Source organism: Hylobates moloch, unplaced genomic scaffold (assembly GCF_009828535.3).
Source record: "Hylobates moloch isolate HMO894 unplaced genomic scaffold, HMol_V3 SCAFFOLD_15, whole genome shotgun sequence".
NCBI classification, from domain to species: domain Eukaryota; kingdom Metazoa; phylum Chordata; class Mammalia; order Primates; family Hylobatidae; genus Hylobates; species Hylobates moloch.
The window spans coordinates 48660323-48682605 of NW_026652290.1; the positions used below are offsets into that span (position 1 = coordinate 48660323).

The 22283-nt window shown below is 43.0% G+C and overlaps 1 protein-coding gene across 2 annotated transcripts in view; it reads left to right on the forward strand.

Moving 5' to 3' along the window:
• Positions 1–22283, forward strand: part of ULK2 (unc-51 like autophagy activating kinase 2) — a 103338-nt gene that overhangs the window by 37602 nt on the left and 43453 nt on the right. For both annotated transcript variants that reach the window (XR_009209971.1, XM_032176777.2), the window contains exons 11-13: positions 10926–10973; positions 11781–11869; positions 20925–21096. Coding sequence is in view for 1 of the 2 variants with exons in the window: in XM_032176777.2 (XP_032032668.1) it covers positions 10926–10973; positions 11781–11869; positions 20925–21096 (309 nt within the window). In the remaining variant the exon portion in view is untranslated. The remainder of the gene's footprint in view (positions 1–10925; positions 10974–11780; positions 11870–20924; positions 21097–22283) is intronic.

Below are 22283 nucleotides of genomic sequence, written 5' to 3' on the forward strand. Positions count from 1 at the left end.
CACTGCAACTTCCATCTCCCAGGTTCAAGCTATTCTCCTGCCTCAGCCTCCCAAGTAGCTGGGATTACAAGTGCCCGTCACCGTGCCTGGCTGATTTTTTTTGCTTGTTTGTATTTTTGAGACGGAGTCTTGCTCTGTCACCCAGGCTGGAGTGCAGTGGCGCAATGTCGGCTCACTACAACCTCCGTCTCCTGGGTTCAAGCAATTCTCCTGCCTTAGCCTTCTGAGTAGCTGGGATTACAGGCACATGCCACTATGCCCGGCTAATTTTTGTATTTTTAGTAGAGATGGGGTTTCACCATGTTGGTCAGGCTGATCTTGAACTCCTGACCTCATGATCCACCTGCCTTGGTCTCCCAAAGTGGTGAGATTACAGGCGTGAGCCACCACGCTCAGCCTAATTTTTGTATTTTTTTTTTTTTTTTTTTTTTTTTTAGTAGAGATGGGTTTTTGCCATGTTGGTCAGGCTTATCTCGAACTCCTGGCCTCAGGTGATCCACCTGCCTTGGCCTCCCAAAGTGCTGAGATTACAGGCATGAGCCACCGGGCACGGCCCAATCGGCTAATTTTTTTACCCTTTTGTAGGGATAGGGTCTCAAAAAATTGCCAGGGCTGTTCTCGAACTCCTGGCTTCAAGAAATCTTCTTGCCTTAGCCTCCCAAAGTGCTGGGATTACAGGTATGAGCCATTGTTCCTAGTCAATAGATTATTTTCTAGTGTGCCATTTAAATTCTTTGATTGAGTGTTCTGGCTTTTTTGTACTATTTATTTTTTTTTTTTGATGATTGCTCTAGGGATTACAGTATGCATCTTAATTTATCACAGTCTACTTTATATAAATACTAGTTGAGGCCAGGTGTGGTGGCTCAGACCTGTAATCCCAGCACTTTGGGAGGCTGAGGTGGGCAGATCACGAGGTCAGGAGACCAAGACCATCCTGGGTAACACAGTGAAATCCTGTCTCTACTAAAAATACCAAAAAAACTAGCTGGGCATGTTGGCGGGCGCCTGTAGTCCCAGCTACTCGAGAGACTGAGGCAGGAGAATGGCGTGAGCCCGGGAGGCAGAGCTTGCAGTGAGCCAAGATCGCGCCACTGCAGTCCTCCAGCCTGGGCGACAGAGCAAGACTCTATCTCCAAAAAAAAAAAAAAAAAAACTAGTTGAATTCCATTAAAATATAGAAGCTTTGTTCCCTTAATATGGCTCCATTCGCTCTTCCCTTTGTGCTGTTATTGTCTCATATTATGTCTATGTTGTAATCTCAACAGTGCAGTGTTAACGATTGCTTTATGCAGTCTTATCTCTTTTTAAGAAGTGAGGAGAAGAAAGGTGAAAAACATGTATAGCGTCTTTTTGTGTGTTTCTCTTTTTTTTTTTTTTTCTGAGACAGAGTCTCACTCTGCACCCAGGCCTAAGTACAGTGGTACAAACAAGCCTCACTGCAGCCTTGACCTGCTGGGCTCAAGTGATCCTCCTGCCTGAAACTTCTATATAGCTGGGATGACAAGTGCACACCACCATGCCCAGCTAATTTTTAAATTTTTTGTAGAGAGGTTTTTGCCATGTTGCCCAGGCTGGTCGCCAACTCCTGAGTTCAAGCGAACATCCTGCCTCGGCCTCCCAGAGTGCTGGGATTACAGGTGTGCGCCATCATGCCCAGCCTTAGAGTACTATTTTAGCCCATACAGTTATCATTTCTGGCACTCTTCATTTATTCTTACGGACTCAAGTTACTGTTTGGTGTCATTTTTTTTTCTTTTTGTATTTTTTTATCTCTTTTTTGTTTGATGTCATTTTTTTAGCTCTAATAGAATTCCATTCCTTTCCTTCTCTTTTGTGTTATCATATATATTAATCTTTGTATGTTACAAAGCCCAATAGTACAATTTTATAATTATTTTATACAGTTGTCCTTTAAATTGGCTAAGAGAAAAATACATAATGTACTGTCTTCCATAATTATCTACATAATTACCAGTGCTCTTTATACAAATTCTCAGAATCTTCATTTATCTGAGAATGTCATTATTTCCCTTTATTTCCCTTCACTTTGGAAAAGTGTTTTTTTGGTAGATACTGAATTCTTGGTTGTTAGGATTTTCTCCAGCCAGTACTTTGACTATGTCATCTTACTGCTTTCTGGCCTCCATTGTTTCTGATGAGAAGTCACCTGTTAATCTTACTAGGTTTCCCTAGTAGGTGATGAGTCATTTTTCTTTTAGTGCTTTTGAGATTTTTCTCTGTCTTTGATTTTCAACAGTTTTAACTGTGATGTGTCTAGATGTGTATCTCTGTATTTATCCTGCTTGGAGTTTATTGATCTTTTTGGATATATAAATAAATATTTTTCACCAAATTTGGGGAGTTGTCAACCATCATTTCTTAAAATATTCATTCTGTCCCTTTCTCTTTATCTTCTCTGAGACTCCCATTGTTTGCACTTAATGGTCTATGCTTGCGCCAGGCGCAGTGGCTCACGCCTATAATCCTAGCACTTTGGGAGGCTGAGGCAGGCGGATCATGAGGTTGGGAGATCGAGACCATGCTGGCTAACACAGTGAAAACCTGTCTCTACTAAAAAATATAAAAAATTAGCCAGGCGTGGTGGCAGGTGCCTGTAGTCCCAGCTACTCGGGAGGCTGAGGCGGGACAATGGCATGAACCTGGGAGGCGGAGGTTGCAGTGAGCTGAGATCAGGCCACTGCACTCCAGCCTGGGCAACAGAGCCAGACTCCATCTCAAAAAAAAAAAAAAAAATGGTCTATGCTTGATGATGTTCCACAGCTGAGTCTGTTCATTTTTCCATATTGTTTTTTCCTTTGAGTTTTTCAGATTGGAAATATCTATTAATCTGTTCTCAAGCTTGCTGATTGTTTTATTCAGTTATTGTGATTTTAACTCCAGATTTTCTGTTTGGTTCTTTTTTATAATTTCTGTCTTTTTCTTGATATTCTCTATTTGATGAGTCACTGTCTCCTGCCTCAGCCTCCTGCATAGCTGGGACTACAGGCACTCACCACCATGCCCAGCTAATTTTTTGTATTTTTAATAGAGTCGGGGTTTCACCATGTGGGCCAGGCTGGTCTCGAACTCCTGGGCTCACGTGATCCACCCGCCTCGGCCTCCTAAAGTGCTGGGATTACAAGCATGAGCCACTGTGCCCGGCTGGCTTTCTCTACTTTTAAAAATGGGTGACAGAGCGAGACTCTGTCTCAAAAAAAAAAAAAAAAAATTTGTTTATAATAACTGCTTTAAAGTCTTTGCTAAGTCCAACATTTGGCCCCCTCATGACAGTTTCTATTGACTGCTTCGTTCCCCTGTGTATGGGCCATACTTCTTTGTTATTTTGCATGCCTTGTGGTTTTTTGTCGAAAATCAAACATTTTGTTCAATACAGATAGCAACTTTAGATTTGAACCCTCTCCCTCTCCCAATTGGGGGTTGTTCTGTTTTTTTTTTTTTTTTTTTTTTCCTTTGAGACAAAGTCTTACTATGTCGCCCAGGCTGGAGTGCAATGGCATGATCTCAGCTCACTGCAAGCTCCGCCTCCCGAGTTCAAACAATTCTCCTGCCTCAGCCTCCCGAGTAGCTGGGATTACAGGTGCACACCAGTATGCCTGGCGAATTTTTGTATTTTTAGTAGAGACGGGGTTTCACCATGTTGGCCAGGCTAGTCACGAACTCCTGACCTTAAGTGATCCACCTGCCTCGGCCTCCCAAAGTGCTAGGATTACAGGCATGAGCCACGATGCCTGGTCGGATTGTTCTATTTAGTAACTTACCTGGATGAAATCTGTGGAATATTGTTTTCCTTGCAGTTTTTGAACATTGATTTATCTCCAAAATTGTTTTTGTATTTCTTTCAGTTAAAAAAATTGTAAAGCCCAGTTTCCTAGGGGTCACCCCGTGTCTACAATTTTTTAGTGGTCAGCCAGTTATTGGTCAAAGGTGGTGCTTTGAGACGGTAAGTTACCATCCTTTGTCCATAGATCTGTGTGTGGCTTGGGGAATGCACTAAAAGTTCAAGCACAGCTGGGCATGGTGGCTCACATGTGTAATCCCAGTGCTTTGGGAGGCTGAGGTGGGCAGATCAGTTGAACTCAGGCGTTTGAGACCAGCCTGGGCAACATGGTGAAACCCTTCTACTAAAAATACAAAAATTAGCTAGTGTTGTGGTGTGGGCCTGTAGTCCCAGCTACCCAGGAGGCTGAGCTGGGAGGATTGCTTGAGCCCTGGAAGTCAAGGCTACAGTGAGCTGTGATCATGCCAGTGCACCCAGCCTGGGTGACAGAGTGAGACCCTGTCTAAAAAGAAAAAAAAAGAAAATGTTTCATTTATCTTGACTCCAATCTTTATTATTTCTTTCCTTCTACTAGTTTTGGGCTTAGTTTTCTGTTTTTCTAAAAAGTTCCATAAGCATGAAGTTAGCTTATTGATTAGATGTTTCTTTTTCTTTTTTTTTTTGAGACAGTTTTGCTCTGTCACCAAGGCTGGAGTGCAGTGGCGCCGTCTTGGCTCACTGCGACCTCCATCCAGCTCCTGGGTTCAGGTGATACTCCTGCGTCAGCCTCCAGAGTAGCTGGGACCACAGGCTCAAGTCACCACGCCTGGCTATTTTGTATTTTTAGTAGAGACAGGGTTTCATCATGTTGGCCAGGCTGGGCTCAAACTCCTGATCTCAGGTGATCCATTTGCCTCGGCCTCCCAAAATACTGGGATTACAAGTGTGAGCCACCATGCTTGGCCTATTTCTTCTTTTTTTTGAGACAGAGTCTTGCTCTGTTGCCCAGGCTGGAGTGCAGTGGCACGATCTTGGCTCACTACAACCCCCGCCTCCTGGGCTAAAGTGATTCTTCTGCCTCAGCCTCCCGAGCAGCTGGGATGACAGGTGCCCGCCACCACGCCCAGCTAATTTTTTTTGTATTTTTAGTAGAGACGGGGCTTCACCATGTTGGCCAGGCTGGTCTTGAACCCCCAACCTCAAGTAATCTGCCTGCCTTGGCCTCCCAAAGTGTTGGGATTATAGGCGTGGGGCACGGCACCTGGCCTTATTTCTTCTTCTTTTTTTTTTTTGAGACGGAGTCTCACTCTGTCGCCCAGGCTGGAGTGCAGTGGCGCAATCTCGGCTCACTGCAAGCTCCGCCTCCCGGGTTCACGCCATTCTCCTGCCTCAGCCTCTCCGAGTAGCTGGGACTACAGGCGCCCGCCACCACGCCTGGTTAATTTTTTGTATTTTTAGTAGAGACGGGGTTTCATCGTGGTCTCGATCTCCTGACCTCGTGATCCGCCCGCCTCGGCCTCCCAAAGTGCTGGGATTACAAGCGTGAGCCACCGCGCCCGGCCAGTATTTCTTCTTTTTTAAAGGAGGTGTTTACAGGTATATTTTTCCCTCTTACTACTGCTTTTGCCACATCCCATAAGTTTTAGTATGTTGTGTTTTCATTTTCATTTGTCTCAAGATATTTTCTAATTTTTCCTTTATGACTTAGACTCAATGGTTGCTTAAGAGTTGGTATCCTTTGGCTGTGTGTCCCACCCAGATCTCATCTTGAATTGTAATCTCGATGTGTCTGGGGAAGGGCTTGGTGGGAGGTGAGTGAATGGGGAGGGGCTTGGTGGGAGGTGAGTGAATCATGGGGGCGGATTTCCTCCATGCTGTTCTCATGACAGTGAGTTCTCACAAGATCTGATGGTCTGAAAGTGTGGTACATCCCCTTCCTGCTCTGCAATGGTAAGACATGCTTGCTTCCCCTTCGCCTTCTGCCATGATTATAAGTTTTTTGAAACCTCCCCAGCCATGGAGAACTAAATTAAACCTCTTTTCTTCATAAAATGGCCAGTCTCAGGTAGTTTTTTGTTTTGTTTTGTTTTATTTTGTTTTTTAGGGACGGAGTCTTGCTGTGTCACCCAGGCTGGAGTGCAGTGGAGCAATCTTGGCTCACTGCAACCTCCACTTCCGGGGTTCAAGCGATTCTCCTGTCTCAGGCTCCTGAGTAGCTGGAATTACAGCTGCATGCCACCACGCCTGGCTAATTTTTGTATTTTTGGTAGAGACGGGGTTTCACCATGTTGGCCAGCTGGTCTTGAACTTCTGTTCTCAAGCGATCAGCCTGCCTCTGGCTCCCAAAGTGCTGGGATTACAGGCATGAGCCACTGTGCCCGGCCTCAAGTTGTTCTTCATAGCGTGTGAAAACAGAGTAATACAAGAGTGTTTTGTTTAATTTCCACATATTGTGGATTTTCCCGTTATTTCCTCTGTTAATTGATTTCTAGTTTTTGTTTGTTTGTTTTTTAAACAGAATCTCAAAAGGACAGGCATGAACCACTGTGCCCGGCCCTTGATTTCCACTTTTATTCCATTATGATTGGAAAAGATAATCAATCACCATGATTACAGTCTTTTAAAATTTATGGGCCAGGCATGGTGGCTCATATCTGTAACCTTAGTGCTTTGAGAGGCTGAGGAAGGAAGACTGCATGAGGCCAGGAGTTTGAGATTAGCCAGGGCAACATAGTGAGAACCTGTCTCTACAAAAAATATTAAAAATTAGCTGGGTGTGGTGGTGTGCACCTTTAGTTCCAGCTTCTTGGAAGGCTGAGGTAAGAGGGATTACTTCAGCCCAGGAGTTTGATGCTGCAATGAGCTAATTGCACCACTGCATTCCAGCCTGAAAAACAGAGCACGACATTGTCTCTGATTAAAAAAAAAAAAAATTATTAAGACTTGTTTTGTGGCCTAAGGTGTGGTCTGTTTTGGAGAATGTCCCATGTGTACTTGAGAAAAATATATCCTCTGCTCTCGGAGACTAGAGTACTCTGTGTGTGTCTGTTAGGTCCAGTTAGTTTATAGCACTGTTCAGTGCCTCCGTTTCCTTATTGATGCTGTATCTGGTTATCCTATCCATTACTGAAGGTGGGATATTGAAGTCTCCAACTATTATTGTACAAATCTCTTTCTCACTTCAGTTGTCAATGTTTGCTTCATGTATTTTGGGGCTCTGATGTTTATAAATCTTAAATTTTCTTGGTTAATTAACCCTTCTATCATTATTTAATGTCTTTTTTTTTTTTTTTTGAGATGGAGTCTCGCTCTGTCGCCCAGGCTGGAGTGCAGTGGCGCAATCTCAACTTACCGCAACAACCTCTGCCTCCCAGGTTCAAGCGATTCTCCTGCCTCAGCCTCCCAAGTAGCTGGGACTACAGGTGCCTGCCACCTCGCCCAGCTAATTTTTGTATTTTTAGTAGAGGCGGGGTTTCACCATGTTGGTCAGGCTGGTCTTGAACTCCTAACCTTGCAATCCGGCCTCCTCAGCCTCCTAAAGTGCTGGGATTACAGGCGTGAGCTACCGCGCCCAGCCCCCCCCCCCCCCCCCCTTTTTTTTTTTTTTTTTCCTTGAGACAGGGTCTCATTCTGTCACCTAGTCTGGAGCGTGGTGGTGCAGTCTCGGCTCACTGCAACCTCTGCCTTCTGGGCTCAAGTGATCCTCTCACTCTGCCCCCCAAGTAGCTGGGACTACAGGTACAAAGCTACCACACCTAGCTAATTTTTGTATTTTTTGTGGAGACAGGGTTTCACCATTTTTTCCAGGCTGATCTAGAACTCTTGAGCTCAAACGATCCACCCACCTCGGGCCTCCCAAAGTGCTAGGATTACAGGCTTAAGCCACTGTACTTGGCCTTATTTAATGTACTTTCTGTCTTTTATAACAGTTTTCAATTCAAATTCTATTTTGTCTGATAGTCAACTTTGCCCTTCTCTTTTGCTTAGTATTTGTCTGGAATAGCTTTTTCCGTCATTTTGCTTTCAATATATTTGTGTCTAGATTTAAAGTAAGTCTCTTTTTCTTTTTCTTTTTTTTTTTTTTTTTGAGATGTAGTCTTACACTTTCACCCAGGCTGGAGTGCAGTGGCACAATCTCAGCTCACTGCAACTTCCGTGTCCCGAGTTCAGGCGATCCTCTCACTTCAGCTGGGACCACAGATGTGCAGCACCATGCCTAGCTAATTTTTTTGTATTTTTGGTTTCACCGTGTTGCCCAGGCTGGTCTTGAATTCCTGAGCTTAAGAGATCCGCCTGGGATTAGAGGCCTGAGCCACCTCACATGGCCTAACGGGAGTCTCTGTTCTGTTTACAGATTACAGCTGGATTATTTCCTTTTAATCTACTTTGCCAGTCTCTGCCTAAGGAGATCTATTTACATTTAAAGTAATTACTGATGAGGAAAGATTTTCACCATTTCACTATTTTTATGTCTTACAGCTTTTTTGTCCCACGTTTCTCCCATTACTGCTCTCTTTTGTGTTGTTTGATTTTTATAGTAATGTGTTTTGATTCCTTTCTCATTTCCTTTTGTGTATATTTTTCCTTGTGGTTACCTGGGGATTACATAGAACATCTAAAGTTACTGAATTCATATTAACTTTAGTTGCATACAAAAACTCTACTTCTTTATTGCTCTATCCCTCCTTTATGTTGATATCACAAATTATATCTTTATAGTAATTTTAATGCATTTGTCTTTTAAACTCTGTAGCAAGTGAAAAAGTGAAGTTACAAACCAAAATTACAGTACTATTGGATTTTAAATTGCCAGTGCATTTATCTTTTCCGGAGATCTTTATGTCTTCATGTGGCTTTTTACTGTCTAGCTCTTTTCATTTCAACCTGAAGTACTCTCTTTAGCATTTCTTATAGGGGAGGTCTTGTGGTAATGAATTCCCTCAGCTTTTGTTTTTCTGGGGATATCTTAATTTCTTCCTGAGTTTCGAAGGACAGTTTTGTGGAATATAGAATTCTCAGTTAACTTTTTTTTTCTTTCAGCACTTTAGATAATATCCCACTGCCTTCTGGCCTCAAGATTTCTGATGGGAAATTGGCTGATATTCTTATTAAGGATCCCTGTATATTACAAGTTGCTTCTCTCTTGCTGCTTCCAAGATTCTCTCTGTCTTTTGAAAGTTTGATTCTGTAACTCTGTGTGGGTCTCATCAGTTTATCTTAGAGTTTTTGGAAGTTGCCTTTTTTTTTTTTGAGACAGAGTTTTGCCCTTGTTGCCGAGGCTGGAGCTCAATGGCAGGTTCTCGGCTCACCGCAACCTCCACCTCCCGGGTTCAAGCGATTCCCCTGCCTCAGCCTCCTGAGTAGCTGGGATTACAGGCATGTGCCACTATGCCTGTTCATTTTGTATTTTTAGTAGAGACGGGGTTTCTCCATGTTGGTCAGGCTGGTCTGAAACTCCCGACCTCAGGTGATCCGCCCACCTCTGCCTCCCAAAGTGCTGGGATTATAGGTGTGAGCCACCACGCCCGGTCCAACCTAATTCTTATCTTAGGTAAACACAGCAATACTTGAAAATGTCAGACCAGAGAAATCATTAAGACATGTTTAATGAAAATACTTAGCAAATTTTTTTTTCCTTTTTGTTTTTAAATTATTATTATTATACTTTAAGTTTTAGGGTACATGTGCACAATGTACAGGTTTGTTACATATGTATCCATGTGCCATGTTGGTGTGCTGCACCCATTAACTCCTCATTGGTCCCTCCCCCCACCCCAATACTTAGCAAATTAACCCTGATCTTGTAGTTTTTAGGGAAAAAAGTGTTTGACTTTTCCTGTAGTAATAGTTGTAATACTAACAGAAATTTGTGGAAATATACTCCAGGATTTTGGTTTGCTAATGTATAGTATAATATGGAAATCCACATTGGTATTTAAATAAGATGGACTGGAATTTGAATTCTAGTCCTTCACCTTAGTAACTCTTTGATATTGGACAAGAAACATGGCCTTCCTGTGCTTTTAATTTTCTTACCCATGATAGGATGACATATGTCCTCAGATAAGGTTTTTGAAGCACCCAGTTCATTGTCTTAGTGAATGTTGAATACTCAGTAGAGGATAGCTATAATTGTTTCCATGTCGGGGAAAAGATGAAATGGTTTGAATACCTATTTTCTTAACGTTTTGTAAAGTTGGACTAAAATTAAGTTCATGTAGTTGGAAATATTTATACCTATTAGGGAGAAGTTAAGCTGAGAGTTGCTCTGAACCACGAGAATTATGGTCAATAGTGAAACAACTATTAAGGATAATGGTTTTAAAATTATTGAATGTATTGTTTTTGTAGTTTCTTTTTTTTGTTTTTTTGTTTTTTTGAGATGGAGTCTCGCTCTGTCGCCCAGGCTGGAGTGCAGTGGCACGATCTCGGCTCACTGCAAGCTCTGCTTCCTGGGTTCACACCATTCTCCTGCCTCAGCCTCCCGAGTAGCTGGGACTACAGGCGGCCACCACCATGCCCAGCTAATTTTTTGTATTTTTAGTAGAGACTGGGTTTCACTGTGTTAGCCAAGATGGTCTCAATCTCCTGACCTTAGGTGATCTGCCTGCCTCAGCCTCCCAAAGTGCTGGGCTACAGGCGTGAGCCACCACACCCGGCCAGTTTTTTCTCTTTTTAATGTGAAATCAGCATCAGGAATACTTCTAGGGGCGAAGGATAGTTTGTTGTATAAATCAGCTGCCTCAGTTTCCTCTTAGGACAATTTAACAACTGTAGTTCACATGGGTGCTTAACAAGGGCCTGGTGATCACAGTTCTCCTGTGGGGCTGTCCACTAGAGAGTGGCATACGTTAGAGAACATATCTGTGTAAGTAGCATCAGAGTATGTTGTGCTGGTGATAGATGTTTTGAGAATTCATAATTATTTAAAATTTGTTATTGATTCATTATTTTATATGATTATAAAAATAGTTATAGAGGATTTATAAAAAATATGCTTTTACATTTAAAGGAAATGGAGCCTATATAAAGAAGTTAAATTCTGATCTCAAAGACATTATGTTGAATACATTGAGAAAAAATAACCTGGTTGATATTTTAGTCAATGTCTCTTTAAAGGTTGCATTCTCATTTCTTGTTACAGAAGCATTTTTTAGCCATCCTTTTCTTGAACAAGTTCCAGTAAAAAAATGTGAGTATCCATTTTTTGTATTTTCACTTAAAGAATGAATGCAAGCTTTAGGAAAAATTAATGATTTTTACTACAAAATTAATCTTTTATTGTGACTTAAAATTTCATTGAATTAATTAATTAATTAATTAATTTATTTATTTATTTATTGAGATGGAGTTTCACTTTTGTTGCCCAGGCTGGAGTGCAGTGACGCAATCTCGGCTCACAACAACCTCTGCCTCCCAGGTTCAAGCCATTCTCCTGCCTCAGCCTCTGGAGTAGCTGGGATTACAGGCATGTGCCACCATGCAAACGGAGTCTTGCTCTGTCACTCAGGCTGGAGTGCAGTGGTGCGACCACTGCTTCCTGGTTTCAAGTGATTCTCCTGCCTCAGCCTCTCAAGTAGCTGGGATTACAGGTGGGCACCACCACACCTGGCTAATTTTTGTATTTTTAGTAGAGACGAGGTTTCACCATGTTGGTCAGGCTGGTCTCAAATTCCTGACCTCAAGTGATCCTCCCGCCTCAGCCTCCCAAAGTGTTGGGATTATAGGAGTGAGCCTCTGCACCTGGCCTGATTTTCTTAGATACCTACGATTGTGTTTATTTAATAACTGTTCTATTTTTCCTTCTGAAACGAAGTTGGAATAGTTTTAGTAATTGCTGCACTTTTAGTTTCATCAGCAGATGTGCTAATAAAATAGGTAAGTGCAGATTTTGGGGAAACACAAAGGTGTATGTAGTAGTTTTGGCAAGTGTTTCTGTTATACAGGTCATGTGACTGCACTACAAAATGATGTAGTTCATTTGTGTTTCTTCCCCTAGCTTGCCCAGTTCCAGTGCCCGTGTATTCTGGTTCTGTCTCTGGAAGCTCCTGTGGCAGCTCTCCATCTTGTCGTTTTGCTTCTCCACCAGTAAGTTATAGTTTTATTAAAAATAATTTCAGAGTTAGTGCTATTACATCTGTTCTCAAATGGAGCATGCACATACACTGTGGATATTCTTTTTATGTGTAATGTTTACTAATGCAGCTGAGGTTTGGGAGAAAGAACATGATAGTTGGGTCAAATGGACCTGCATTCGGACCTCTGTCCATATGTTACTGTGTAAGCTCTAGAAAGAAATGTCACCTCTTTGGGCCATTTTCCTCTGAACAGTGAGTATAGTACTATCACCTTTTTATATACCCTATGGTGTTTTGGTGATGATACTTGCAAGCAAAGAGTACCCATTACAGGTGGATAGGCAGTAAGTATTTATTTTATCTGAATGCTGTAGACATGAGCTTGGATTTTTTTTTTTTTTTTTTTTTTTGAGACGGAGTCTTGCTCTGTCACCCAGGCTGGAGTGCAGTGGCCCTATCTCGGCTCACTGCAAGCTCCGCCTCCCGGGTTCATGCCATTCTCCTGCCTCAGCCTCTCCGAGTAGCTGGGACTACAGGCGCCCGCCACCACGCCGGGCTAATTTTTTTGTATTTTTAGTAGAGATGGGGTTTCACTGTGGTCTCGATCTCCTGACCTCGTGATCCGCCCGCCTCGGCCTCCCAAAGTGCTGGGATTACAAGCGTGAGCCACCGCGCCCGGCCGCTTGGATTTTTTTTGTATGTGGAATTTCTACTGAGGGAGGAGTCACCTCTGAGCCAGATTTCACTGACTTAGATTCTTTTAATCATGATTTCTGGCGCTTTAAGGTGGCTTCTACTAAACCTCTTCCTTTCCCTGAAGCTCCCAAGCCATTTTCTTCATGGCTGTGTTCCCTCCCATCTCAGTACTTCTTCCTAATCCTGTGGCCTTCTGGTCACTCTAGTCACTTCTTCCCACTCCACTCTCCTCTTAGGCCTTTGTTTTTTGTTTTTTGTTTGTTTTTTTTGAGATGGAATCTTGCTCAGTCGCCCAGGCTGGAGTGTAGTGGCGCCATCTTGGCTCACTACAACCTCCGCCACCTGGGTTTAAGCGATTCTCCAGCCTCAGCCTCCCAAGTAGCTGGGACTATAGGTGCACACCACCACACCCAGCTAATTTTTTGTATCTTTTGTAGAGACGGGGTTTCACTATGTTGGCCAGGCTGGTCTCAAACTCCTGAACTCAAGTGATCTGCCCGCCTTGGCCTCCCAAAGTGTGAGCCACGGCACCCAGCCCCAGACATCAATTTCTTGAATGCCACTGGCAGAAAGGTAAGGGAGCCATAAAAGTGAGGCAACTCAGAGGTTTAAGTGGATGGGGCTTGCAGCCTCCATGTACCTTACCTGTCATATTAACTAGGACACCTTTTTTTTGTATGTCAAGTGAGTGTAATTTACCTACCTCGTAGGGTTCTTCAGGGATAAGTGAGTGTAAGCACTTATTGCATGCAGGATCTGACACATAGTATATAACGCAGGAGGTGGCAACTATTAGGTAAAGCAGATGCAGATGTAGCCTGTTGCAAACAGACAAGTCTCAAAACTGGCAGCAGACCTTTCTTACAGAGCCCTGCAAATTCATATCAAATAGATAAAGCAGATTATGTTAATAAAACTTATGTTCTCGTGAACTAAAAAAATTAAGAGCCAGACACACTGGCACCAGTCCTAGCCCTGCTGCTAGCCCACTCAGTGACTTTCGGCTGGTCAGTTAGAGAGGTGGGCCATGGTGTCCTCATCTGGACCATAGGCTTGATTAACCTTTGCTTGCAGGGTCCTGGTAGTAAGATGTGGGAAGTGCCTAGCCATGGCAAAGTCTCAATAAATTGTGGCTATTATTATGAACCATATATTTGACACAATGTAATATGAAAAGCAAAGCTTGTGCTAGAGAAAAGAACACAGGGAAGAATCTAATTTTGGGAGAGCAAACATAAAGGAGCCTGTGGGATGATAGTGTGACTGAGGGATGAGAGGCCAGCAGGGAGGACGTTGAACTGGAAATTTTCTTTGACTGGAGAGAGCATTTTGGGGTTTTTGTTGGTTGAAAGAGGGGAACAAATAGGAGCCAGGCGAGGGCTGCCAAGGAGTAGCTGAATGTAGAAGTAACTGGAGGAGTGAAGAGAGGCAGGAGAAAGAGAAAGGCTTTTTTAGATGTTGAAAACTCTGGTGGACAAACCTGTTTTTTCTGAGGCAGGAATATTGTTTGATCCCAGGAGTTTAAGACCAGCGTGGGCAACATATCAAGACCACCCATCTCTATCAAAAAAAAAAAACAAAAAAACAAATAGCCAGGTGTGCCTGGGCAGGACTGTAGACTCAGCTGTAAGGGAGGCTGAAATGAGAGGATTGCTTGATCCCAGGAGTTCAAGGCCAGACTGGGCAACATAGTAAGAACCCGCTTCTATTAAAAAAAAAAACCTGGCTGGGCGTGGTGACTCATGCCTGTAATCCCAACACTTTGGGAGGCTGAGGTGGCCAGATCACGAGACCAGGAGATCAAGACCGTCCTGTCTAACACGGTGAAACCCCATCTCTACTGAAAATAGAAAAAATTAGCCAGGCATGGTGGCACGTGCCTGTACTCCCACCTACTCGGGAGGCTGAGGCAGGAGAATCGCTTGAACCTTGGAGGCAGAGGTTGCAGTGAGCCGAGATCACGTAACTGCACTCCAGCCTGGGCGACAGAGCGTGACTCCATCTCAATAAAAAAAACACAAAGCAAACAAAAAACAGTAAAATGGCCGATGGTGGTTCACGCCTGTAATCCCAGCACTTTGGAAGTCTGAGGCGGGTGGACCACTTGAGGTCAGGAGTTTGAGACAACCCTGGCCAACATGCCAAAACCCTGTCTTGGTGTTTTTTCAAATAACAAAAATCAGCCAGGCATGGCGGCGTGCACCTGTAATCCCAGATACTCAGGAGGCTGAGGCGGTAGAATCACTTGAACCCAGGAGGCAGAGGCTGCAGTGAGCCAAGATCACGCCACTGCACTCCAGCCTGGGTAACAGAGCGAGACTCCATCTCAAAAAAAAAACAACAAAAAAAAACAATAAAATAAGTCACTGGCGTAAACATATCCTTTTTATGTCTTATTCATTAGAGTTCTTTAAAAAGTAAGGTTGGGCCGGGCTCAGTGGCTCACGCCTTTAATCCAGCACCTTGGGAGGCCAAGGTGGGTGGATCGCTTGAGATCAGGAGTTTGAGACCTGCCTGGCCAACATGGCGAAAACTCGTCTCTACTAAAAATACAAAAATTAGCCGGGTGTGGTGGCATGTGCCTGTAATCTCAGCTACTTGGGAGGCTGAGGTGGGGGAATCGCTTGAACCTAGGAGGTAGAGATGGCGGTGAGCTGAGATTGTGCCACCACAGAGCAAGACTTTGTGACTTTGTCTCAAAAAAAAAAAAAAGAAAGAAAAAGATAAGGTCAGCTGGGTGTGCTTGCTCACGCCTGTAATCCCAGCACTTTGGAAGGCCAAGGTGGGAGGATTGCTTGAGCCCAGGACTTTGAGACCAGCTTGGGCAACATGGTGAAATCCCGTCTCTACAAAAAAATTAAAAATGAGCTGGGTGCTTGAGCCCCTGACTTCGAGGTTATAGTGAGCTATGATTGCTCCGCTGCACTTCACCCTGGATACAGAGAGACCCTGTCTCAAAAACCAACCAACCAACTAACCAATAAACACCATTTTAGGAAGCCTTTAAAAAAAATGGAAATAAAGTGGAAAGCAGGGGAAAAAAGGAAAGTACAAACATTTGTATATAGTTTCCAGTTAGTGGGATTAGAAAATGGGATGGTTTGATAGACCTTACATTTAACATCATCTGCCAAAAATAAGATGATTTCATACATGCTTCCCTTTCCTTCTTTCTGGGACTGGTGTAGACTCATAACAGAGGCTTGAAATGCACAGGCATGTGATATAACGTTGTCGTTTTTACATTCTCGTGTAAATATCTAGCTGCTATTTTATTCCAGAAAAATTCTAGGCCCCCCCCAAACAAAAAATTACAAACAATAAAAAAACTCCAAATCACTCTTTTAATTATGATACTGACTAGAGATTAAATGCTATTTAGATGGTAAATCTTGAATATTTTTTTTGAGACGGAGTCTCGCTCTGTTGCCCAGGCTGGAGTGCAGTGGCACAATCTCGGCTCATTGCAAGCTCCGCCTCCCAGGTTCACGCCTTTCTCCTGCCTCAGCCTCTCCGAGTAGCTGGGACTACAGGCGCCCGCCACCACGCCCGGCCAATTTTTTTGTATTTTTAGTAGAGACGGGGTTTCACTGTGGTCTCGATCTCCTGACCTTGTGATCCGCCCGCCTCGGCCTCCCAAAGTGCTGGGATTACAAGCGTGAGCCACCGCGCCCGGCCTAGTTAGTTATTTTTTTGATACAGAGTCTCACTCTGTCACCCAGGCTGGAGTGCAGTGGTGCGATCTCGGCTCACTGCAACCTCTGCCTCCTGGGTTCAAGTGATTCTCCTGCCTCCGCCTCCCAAGTAGCTGGGATTACAGGCGTGTGCCACCGCTTCCGGGTAATTTTTGTATTTTTAGTAGAGATGGGGTTTCGCCATGTTGGTGAGGCTGGTCTCGAACTCCTGACCTCAGGTTATCTGCCTGCTTTGGCCTCCCAAAATGCCAGGATTATAGGTGTGAGCCTCCTCGCCTGGCCTATTTATTCATTTTATAACATTTATTGCATACCTACTTTGTGTGATGTTCTGGTTTATACTAATGAATGAGATGACCAGGTCCCTGACATTAAGGAAGTTTTAATTTAATTGTATGGAGAAGAGGTAGGTAACTCAGTCATTGCCAGAAGCATCTGTATATGTATCTTCATTGCCTATGGGAATGTGATTGGGGAACATCAAAATTAGACTAAGGATTTAGGAAGGCTACTAAAAAGAGGGGATTGTTTGAGCTGAGTTTTGAAGAAAGATTGCAAGAATAAGTGAAAGAATGATATTGTAAGCAGAAGAATTTCCATACATGAAGTCACAGAAGCGTGAGCCACTGAAGGAACTCTCTAGCTCTCCATGGCCATTTACATTTAAATTTGTTAAAATTAAGTGAATTTTAAAATTCACTTTCTTACTCACACCAGCCACATTTCAAGTGCTTAGCAGCCTTAGCTAGCTGGTAGCTCCTATGGTGGATAGCTCAAATATAGGCCTTTTCCATCATTGCAGAAAGAACAAGGCTGCACTCAGTAGTTCAGTTTTGTGGATGTAGAGAGCATTGGTGATGGGTGAAGGGAAAAGAAAGCTAGAGAGGTAGACAGAGGCCTGACAGTATTTGGAGGTCAAGCAAAGGAATTTCAGCTGCATTCTTAAAAGTTGTAGTGAGCCAGGCTGGGCACAGTGGCTCACGCCTGTAATCCCAGCACTTTGGGAGCCTAGGCGGGTGGATCACGAGGTCAAGAGACTGAGACCATCCTGGCCAACATGGTGAAACCCCATTTCTACTAAAAATACAAAAATTAGCTGGGCGTGGTGGTGCACGCCTGTAGTTCCAGCTACTCGGGAGGCTGCAGCAGGAGAATCGCTTGAACCTGGGAGGCGGAGGTTGCGGTGAGCTGAGATCAGTGATAGAGTGAGACTCCATCTCAAAAAAAAAAAAAACTTGCAGTGAGCCATTGGAATGATTTTAGAGTGAGTGATATGATCCACTGTGTTTTTTAGCTAGATTCTCCCAAAAGCAGGGTGGAGAACTAGGTTGGAGTGAGAGAGGAAATACAGAGGTCTCCACTAGAAGAGAGAGGACACGTTGAGACCCTTGCACCTTTTATTTTATCATCATTATTGTCATTGTCATCATTACTGTTTTGAGAATGAAGCCTGAACTAAGGCAGCAGTAGGAAAGGAGAAGAGCCAGGTAAGAGAAAGGCAAAGAGCACACAGATCTTGAAGATTGCTTGAACTTAGGACCTGAAGAAGAGTGAGACCTTGCTGATGACAATGGCCGGCTGGCAAGGTCACTCTGAGGGAACTTGGAGAGCAGTGCTTTGGAATGTAACGGTGATGAGTTAACGTACAGGCATGGATGTGTTGTATAGGCAAGTGAACAAAGGGATCTAGAGCTCGTCAGAGAGAATCTTGGCTGAAAATCAAAAAGTGGGAACCATCATTCTGTGAGTGGTAGTTAAAGGTAGGAGGGACGGTGAGCATGGTCACTCGGGTAAGTACAACAAGTGAAGCGTGAAGAGCCCAGAGTGGCTCATGGGGAACTCAATACTCTTCTCCTCCTCATTTTTGAGGGGCAAATGAGAAGTATGTACTCACAAAAGAGACTCAGAAGGAGTCCCCAAGAAGTAGGAGGAAAAACAAGAGATTGCAGGGTCACTGAATGAAGGGGCAGAGTGTTGAGAAGAATGGTCCACAGTACAGATGGAGCAGAAAGTTCAAGTACGTTGAGGAGTATGGGAAATACTTGTTGGACTTGACAATAGAAATTGTTGATAATCTTAGTAAAGGCATTTTTATTCAAGGGTTGAAGACAGAGTGGGTTATGTTGAATTAAGGGATATATAGGATGTGACAAATTTGAGTCAGTGAAGATGATAATTTCAAGATATGTTGTTTATAGGCTCACGCCTGTAATCCCAGCACTTTGAGAGGCTGAGGCGGGTGGATCATGAGGTCAGGAGTTCAAGGCCAGCCTGGCCAAGATGGTGAAACCCCGTCTCTACTAAAACTACAAAAATTAGCTAGGCATGGTGGCAGACGCCTGTAATCCCAGCTACTCAAGAGTCTGAGGCAGGAGAATCGCTTGAACCTGGGTAGCAGAGGTTGCAGTGAGCCAAGATCATGCCACTGTACTCCAGCATGGGTGACACAGTGAGACTCCATCTCAAAAAAAAAAAAGAAAAAAAAAAAAGAAGAAAAGAAGTGAAGAAGAGATGATAATTCGAGAGGGTTGTAGGGATTTGAGATGTGAGAAAGTTAAACATGGTTATCTACAGAGGGAAAAAATGCCATAATAAAGGGAGAGGATGAGAATGTCAGGAGCTGAGGGGAGTTGTTCTAGGCCACTGGGGACATAGAGGAGCATGGAATGCAGAGCACAGGTGGAGAGAGGAGCTCCCGTGGAAGAGAAGCATCTCTTCCACTGTTACGAGAGAGAATAACCAGGGTGATTGTGGATGCAGGTAATTTTGTAAATAGCAGGAGAAGAAACTGGGAAAGTTCCTGCTTAAACCACTGGAAAGATATTGTGGAGTTAGATAATTAGAATCACATCTCAGCTGGACTACTTTTTATTTGTGTGATCTAGGGCAAATTACCTGTCTGAACTTTGTTTATTTATATGTGAATGGGCTAAAGTTAGATAACATGGAAAGCTCTTTTTTTTTTTTTTTTTGAGACAGAGTCTTGCTCTGTCACCCAGGCTGGAGTGCAGTGGTGCAATCTCAGCTCACTGCAAGCTCCGCCTCCCAGGTTCATGCCATTCTCCTGCCTCAACCTCCAGAGTAGCTGGGACTACAGGTGCCCGCCATCGCCCCCGGCTAATTTTTTGTATTTTTAGTAGAGACGGGGTTTCACTGTGTTAGCCAGGATGGTCTCGATCTCCTGACCTTGTGATCTGCCCGCCTCGGCCTCCCAAAGTGCTGGAATTACAGGCCCAAAGTGCTGGAATTATAGGTGTGAGCCGTAATCTGTGCCCCGCTGGAAAGCTCTTAACAGTGCCTAGTGCATGGTTGAGGCTTAGTAGTGCTAGTTCTTCCATCTTCCCTTCCCTCCATTGCCTTGTGATACAAAGTCTCTTCAAAAAGTGATAAGGAGAGATTGTGTCAAGTGCATGTCACACACGTGAAAATAAGTGGTATCAGTGACCGATACCATGGCACAGTGACATTCAAAGGAGCAGCAGCAGTGAACCAGGTGTTTAAGGCTTGGGTTTAAAGAGCATAATACAGTATTTTTCCTTTCCTTAAATAAAGGCAAAGATGAAACAGGTTAATAGGGGCTTAACACAATAAGCTATGAAGTTCATTGTTGTAGGAAACCATTGTAATAATCAAGATATTCAATGAGTTGTCAACTAGGGTCCTTGAACTAGATAAACGACAAAAGATACGTAGCTAGTTAGCTCTTAAGTATTTGTTTAAATATATTTACATGCTTTTCTTCCCTTCCTATCCTATCTCCTACTAACAAATCAACTACTACCCCTGATAAAACAAAAACAAGAGGAACACAAGGATACCTGTAAGGTTTTCCAAGTCTATAAATACATTTCTGGTCTTAGGTGCAGGCACCCTTCCTGATTTGTCTATTTTTTTTTTTACATAATGTGGTCTCTTGGTTTCCTGCTTGTAATTTTTCTTCATTATATATTTAAAACGTGTGTGTGTAAGATGTCATTAATTTAAAGTCTCTGGACATTTTGTGTTTAGTCATTAAGTGGAGAGTTATTAAGTATCTGCTTTGTTAGGCCATGAGCTAGAACTGGGGGATGTTGTGATGATAAAAATTCACCCTTTTTTTTTTTTGAGACAGAGTCTTGCTCTGTCACCCAGGCTGGAGTGCAGTGGTGCGATCTCAGCTCACTGCAAGCTCCGCCTCCTGGGTTCACGCCATTCTCCTGCCTCAGGCTCCCGAGTTGCTGGGACTACAGGCGCTCGCCACCATGCCCGGCTAATTTTTTGTATTTTTAGTAGAGGCGGGGTTTCACCATGTTAGCAAGGATGGTCTCGATCTCCTGACCTCATGATCCACCCGCCTCAGCCTCCCAAAGTGCTGGGATTACAGGCGTGAGCCACCGCGTGCGGCCAATTCACTTTCTCAAAAACTTCAGGAGAGGGCGGCAAGTACATGTGGATAAGTGATATGATATATTTTTAAGTATCATTTTTGGAAAACATTTTAGAAGTCTTTATGCAAACACTTTTAAAAGAAAGGTTTTCTAAAGGAAAGCTTTTCTAAAGAGATTTTTTGAAACCTTAGATGGAATTGGACTTTATGCCCACTTTTGTGGGAAAAAAAAAATTCCTTAGTCTAGTCACTATTCTGACTTGCATTTGATTATTAGGCCAGTTTTAATTTTATGTTGTTAATTTTAGTCCCTTCCAGATATGCAGCATATTCAGGAAGAAAACTTATCTTCCCCACCATTGGGTCCTCCCAACTATCTACAAGTTTCCAAAGATTCTGCCAGTACTAGTAGCAAGAACTCTTCTTGTGACACGGATGACTTTGTTTTGGTGCCACACAACATCTCGTCAGACCACTCATGTGAGAATCTTTTCTACTTGTACACATTGTATTTCTTAATCTACTAAACTAGCACCCGTATATTACACTTTCTTGTGTAGGGCACCTTTTCAAATGAGCATTTTATTAATTGTTTGAATTCTCAGAATTATATTCCTACCTTTTTAAAATTTACTCAATCATCTTCTATTAAACAATAATTTTGGATTCTGAAGGTACATGAAAACTTTATAGGAAATGATCTCAAATTCTGTTTGTATCCAAACAGAAAGAAATAGAGAAACCAGCAGAGTGAGTGAAACTAAGGAAAGAAGGGAACAACTCATTTGGGGAAAAAACCTGAGTCAAGAGAGTGTTATAAACAATCTGAACGTCCTTCAGAAAATACTTATATAAGTTAAGGAATGAGCTTCATAAATATTTCGGAAGAATTTTCATAAAGGAACTAGAATCCAAGTGACTAAATAGAGCCAGTGTACTTTGGAATAGTGAAGGGTACCAGAAAACCTACAAAAAAGATTAGGTAAAACTATTAAAAAGAAGGAACCATGGTTTGATCATGAAGGAATAGTATCAGAAAAGCTAGAGATTTGATTACTGTAATAATTGAATAGTATCAAGTGCTAATTGCGTGCAGCAGTTTGTATCAGGTCTAGTTGTTCGTCTAGTACTTATTTAGTAGATGCTCATTCTAGGCACTGTGCTAGTTGTTGTGAAGACCATAATCCCTAGACTGAATGTAATTAAGTATTAGCTGGGTGCGGAAGGGAAAACATGGACCACAGCAGCAGTGCCATGGCAGTTTATAACCAGCATTATGAGAACTGAGAGTTACCTTTAAAAGTCATCTAGTACAGTGGTTTTATTTCTTTTTTTTAATTTTATTATTATGCTTTAAGTTTTAGGGTACATGTGCACAACGTGCAGGTTTGTTACATATGTATACATGTGCTGTGTTGGTGTGCCGCACCCATTAACTCGTCAAGTGGTTTTATTTCCTTACCAAAAGTAAGTCAAACTTTTAAAATCATGAAACATTTTAAACAAAATAATAGAGCAGATACTCAAGGTACCCACTAGGCTGTGTTACTTTTATATAGGTCAATATTTTGCCATATTTGTCTTAGATGTCTTTTAAAAATATATAAAATGCTCTAAGTTGCCGGGCGCAGTGGCTCACGCCTGTAATCCCACCACTTTGGGAGGCC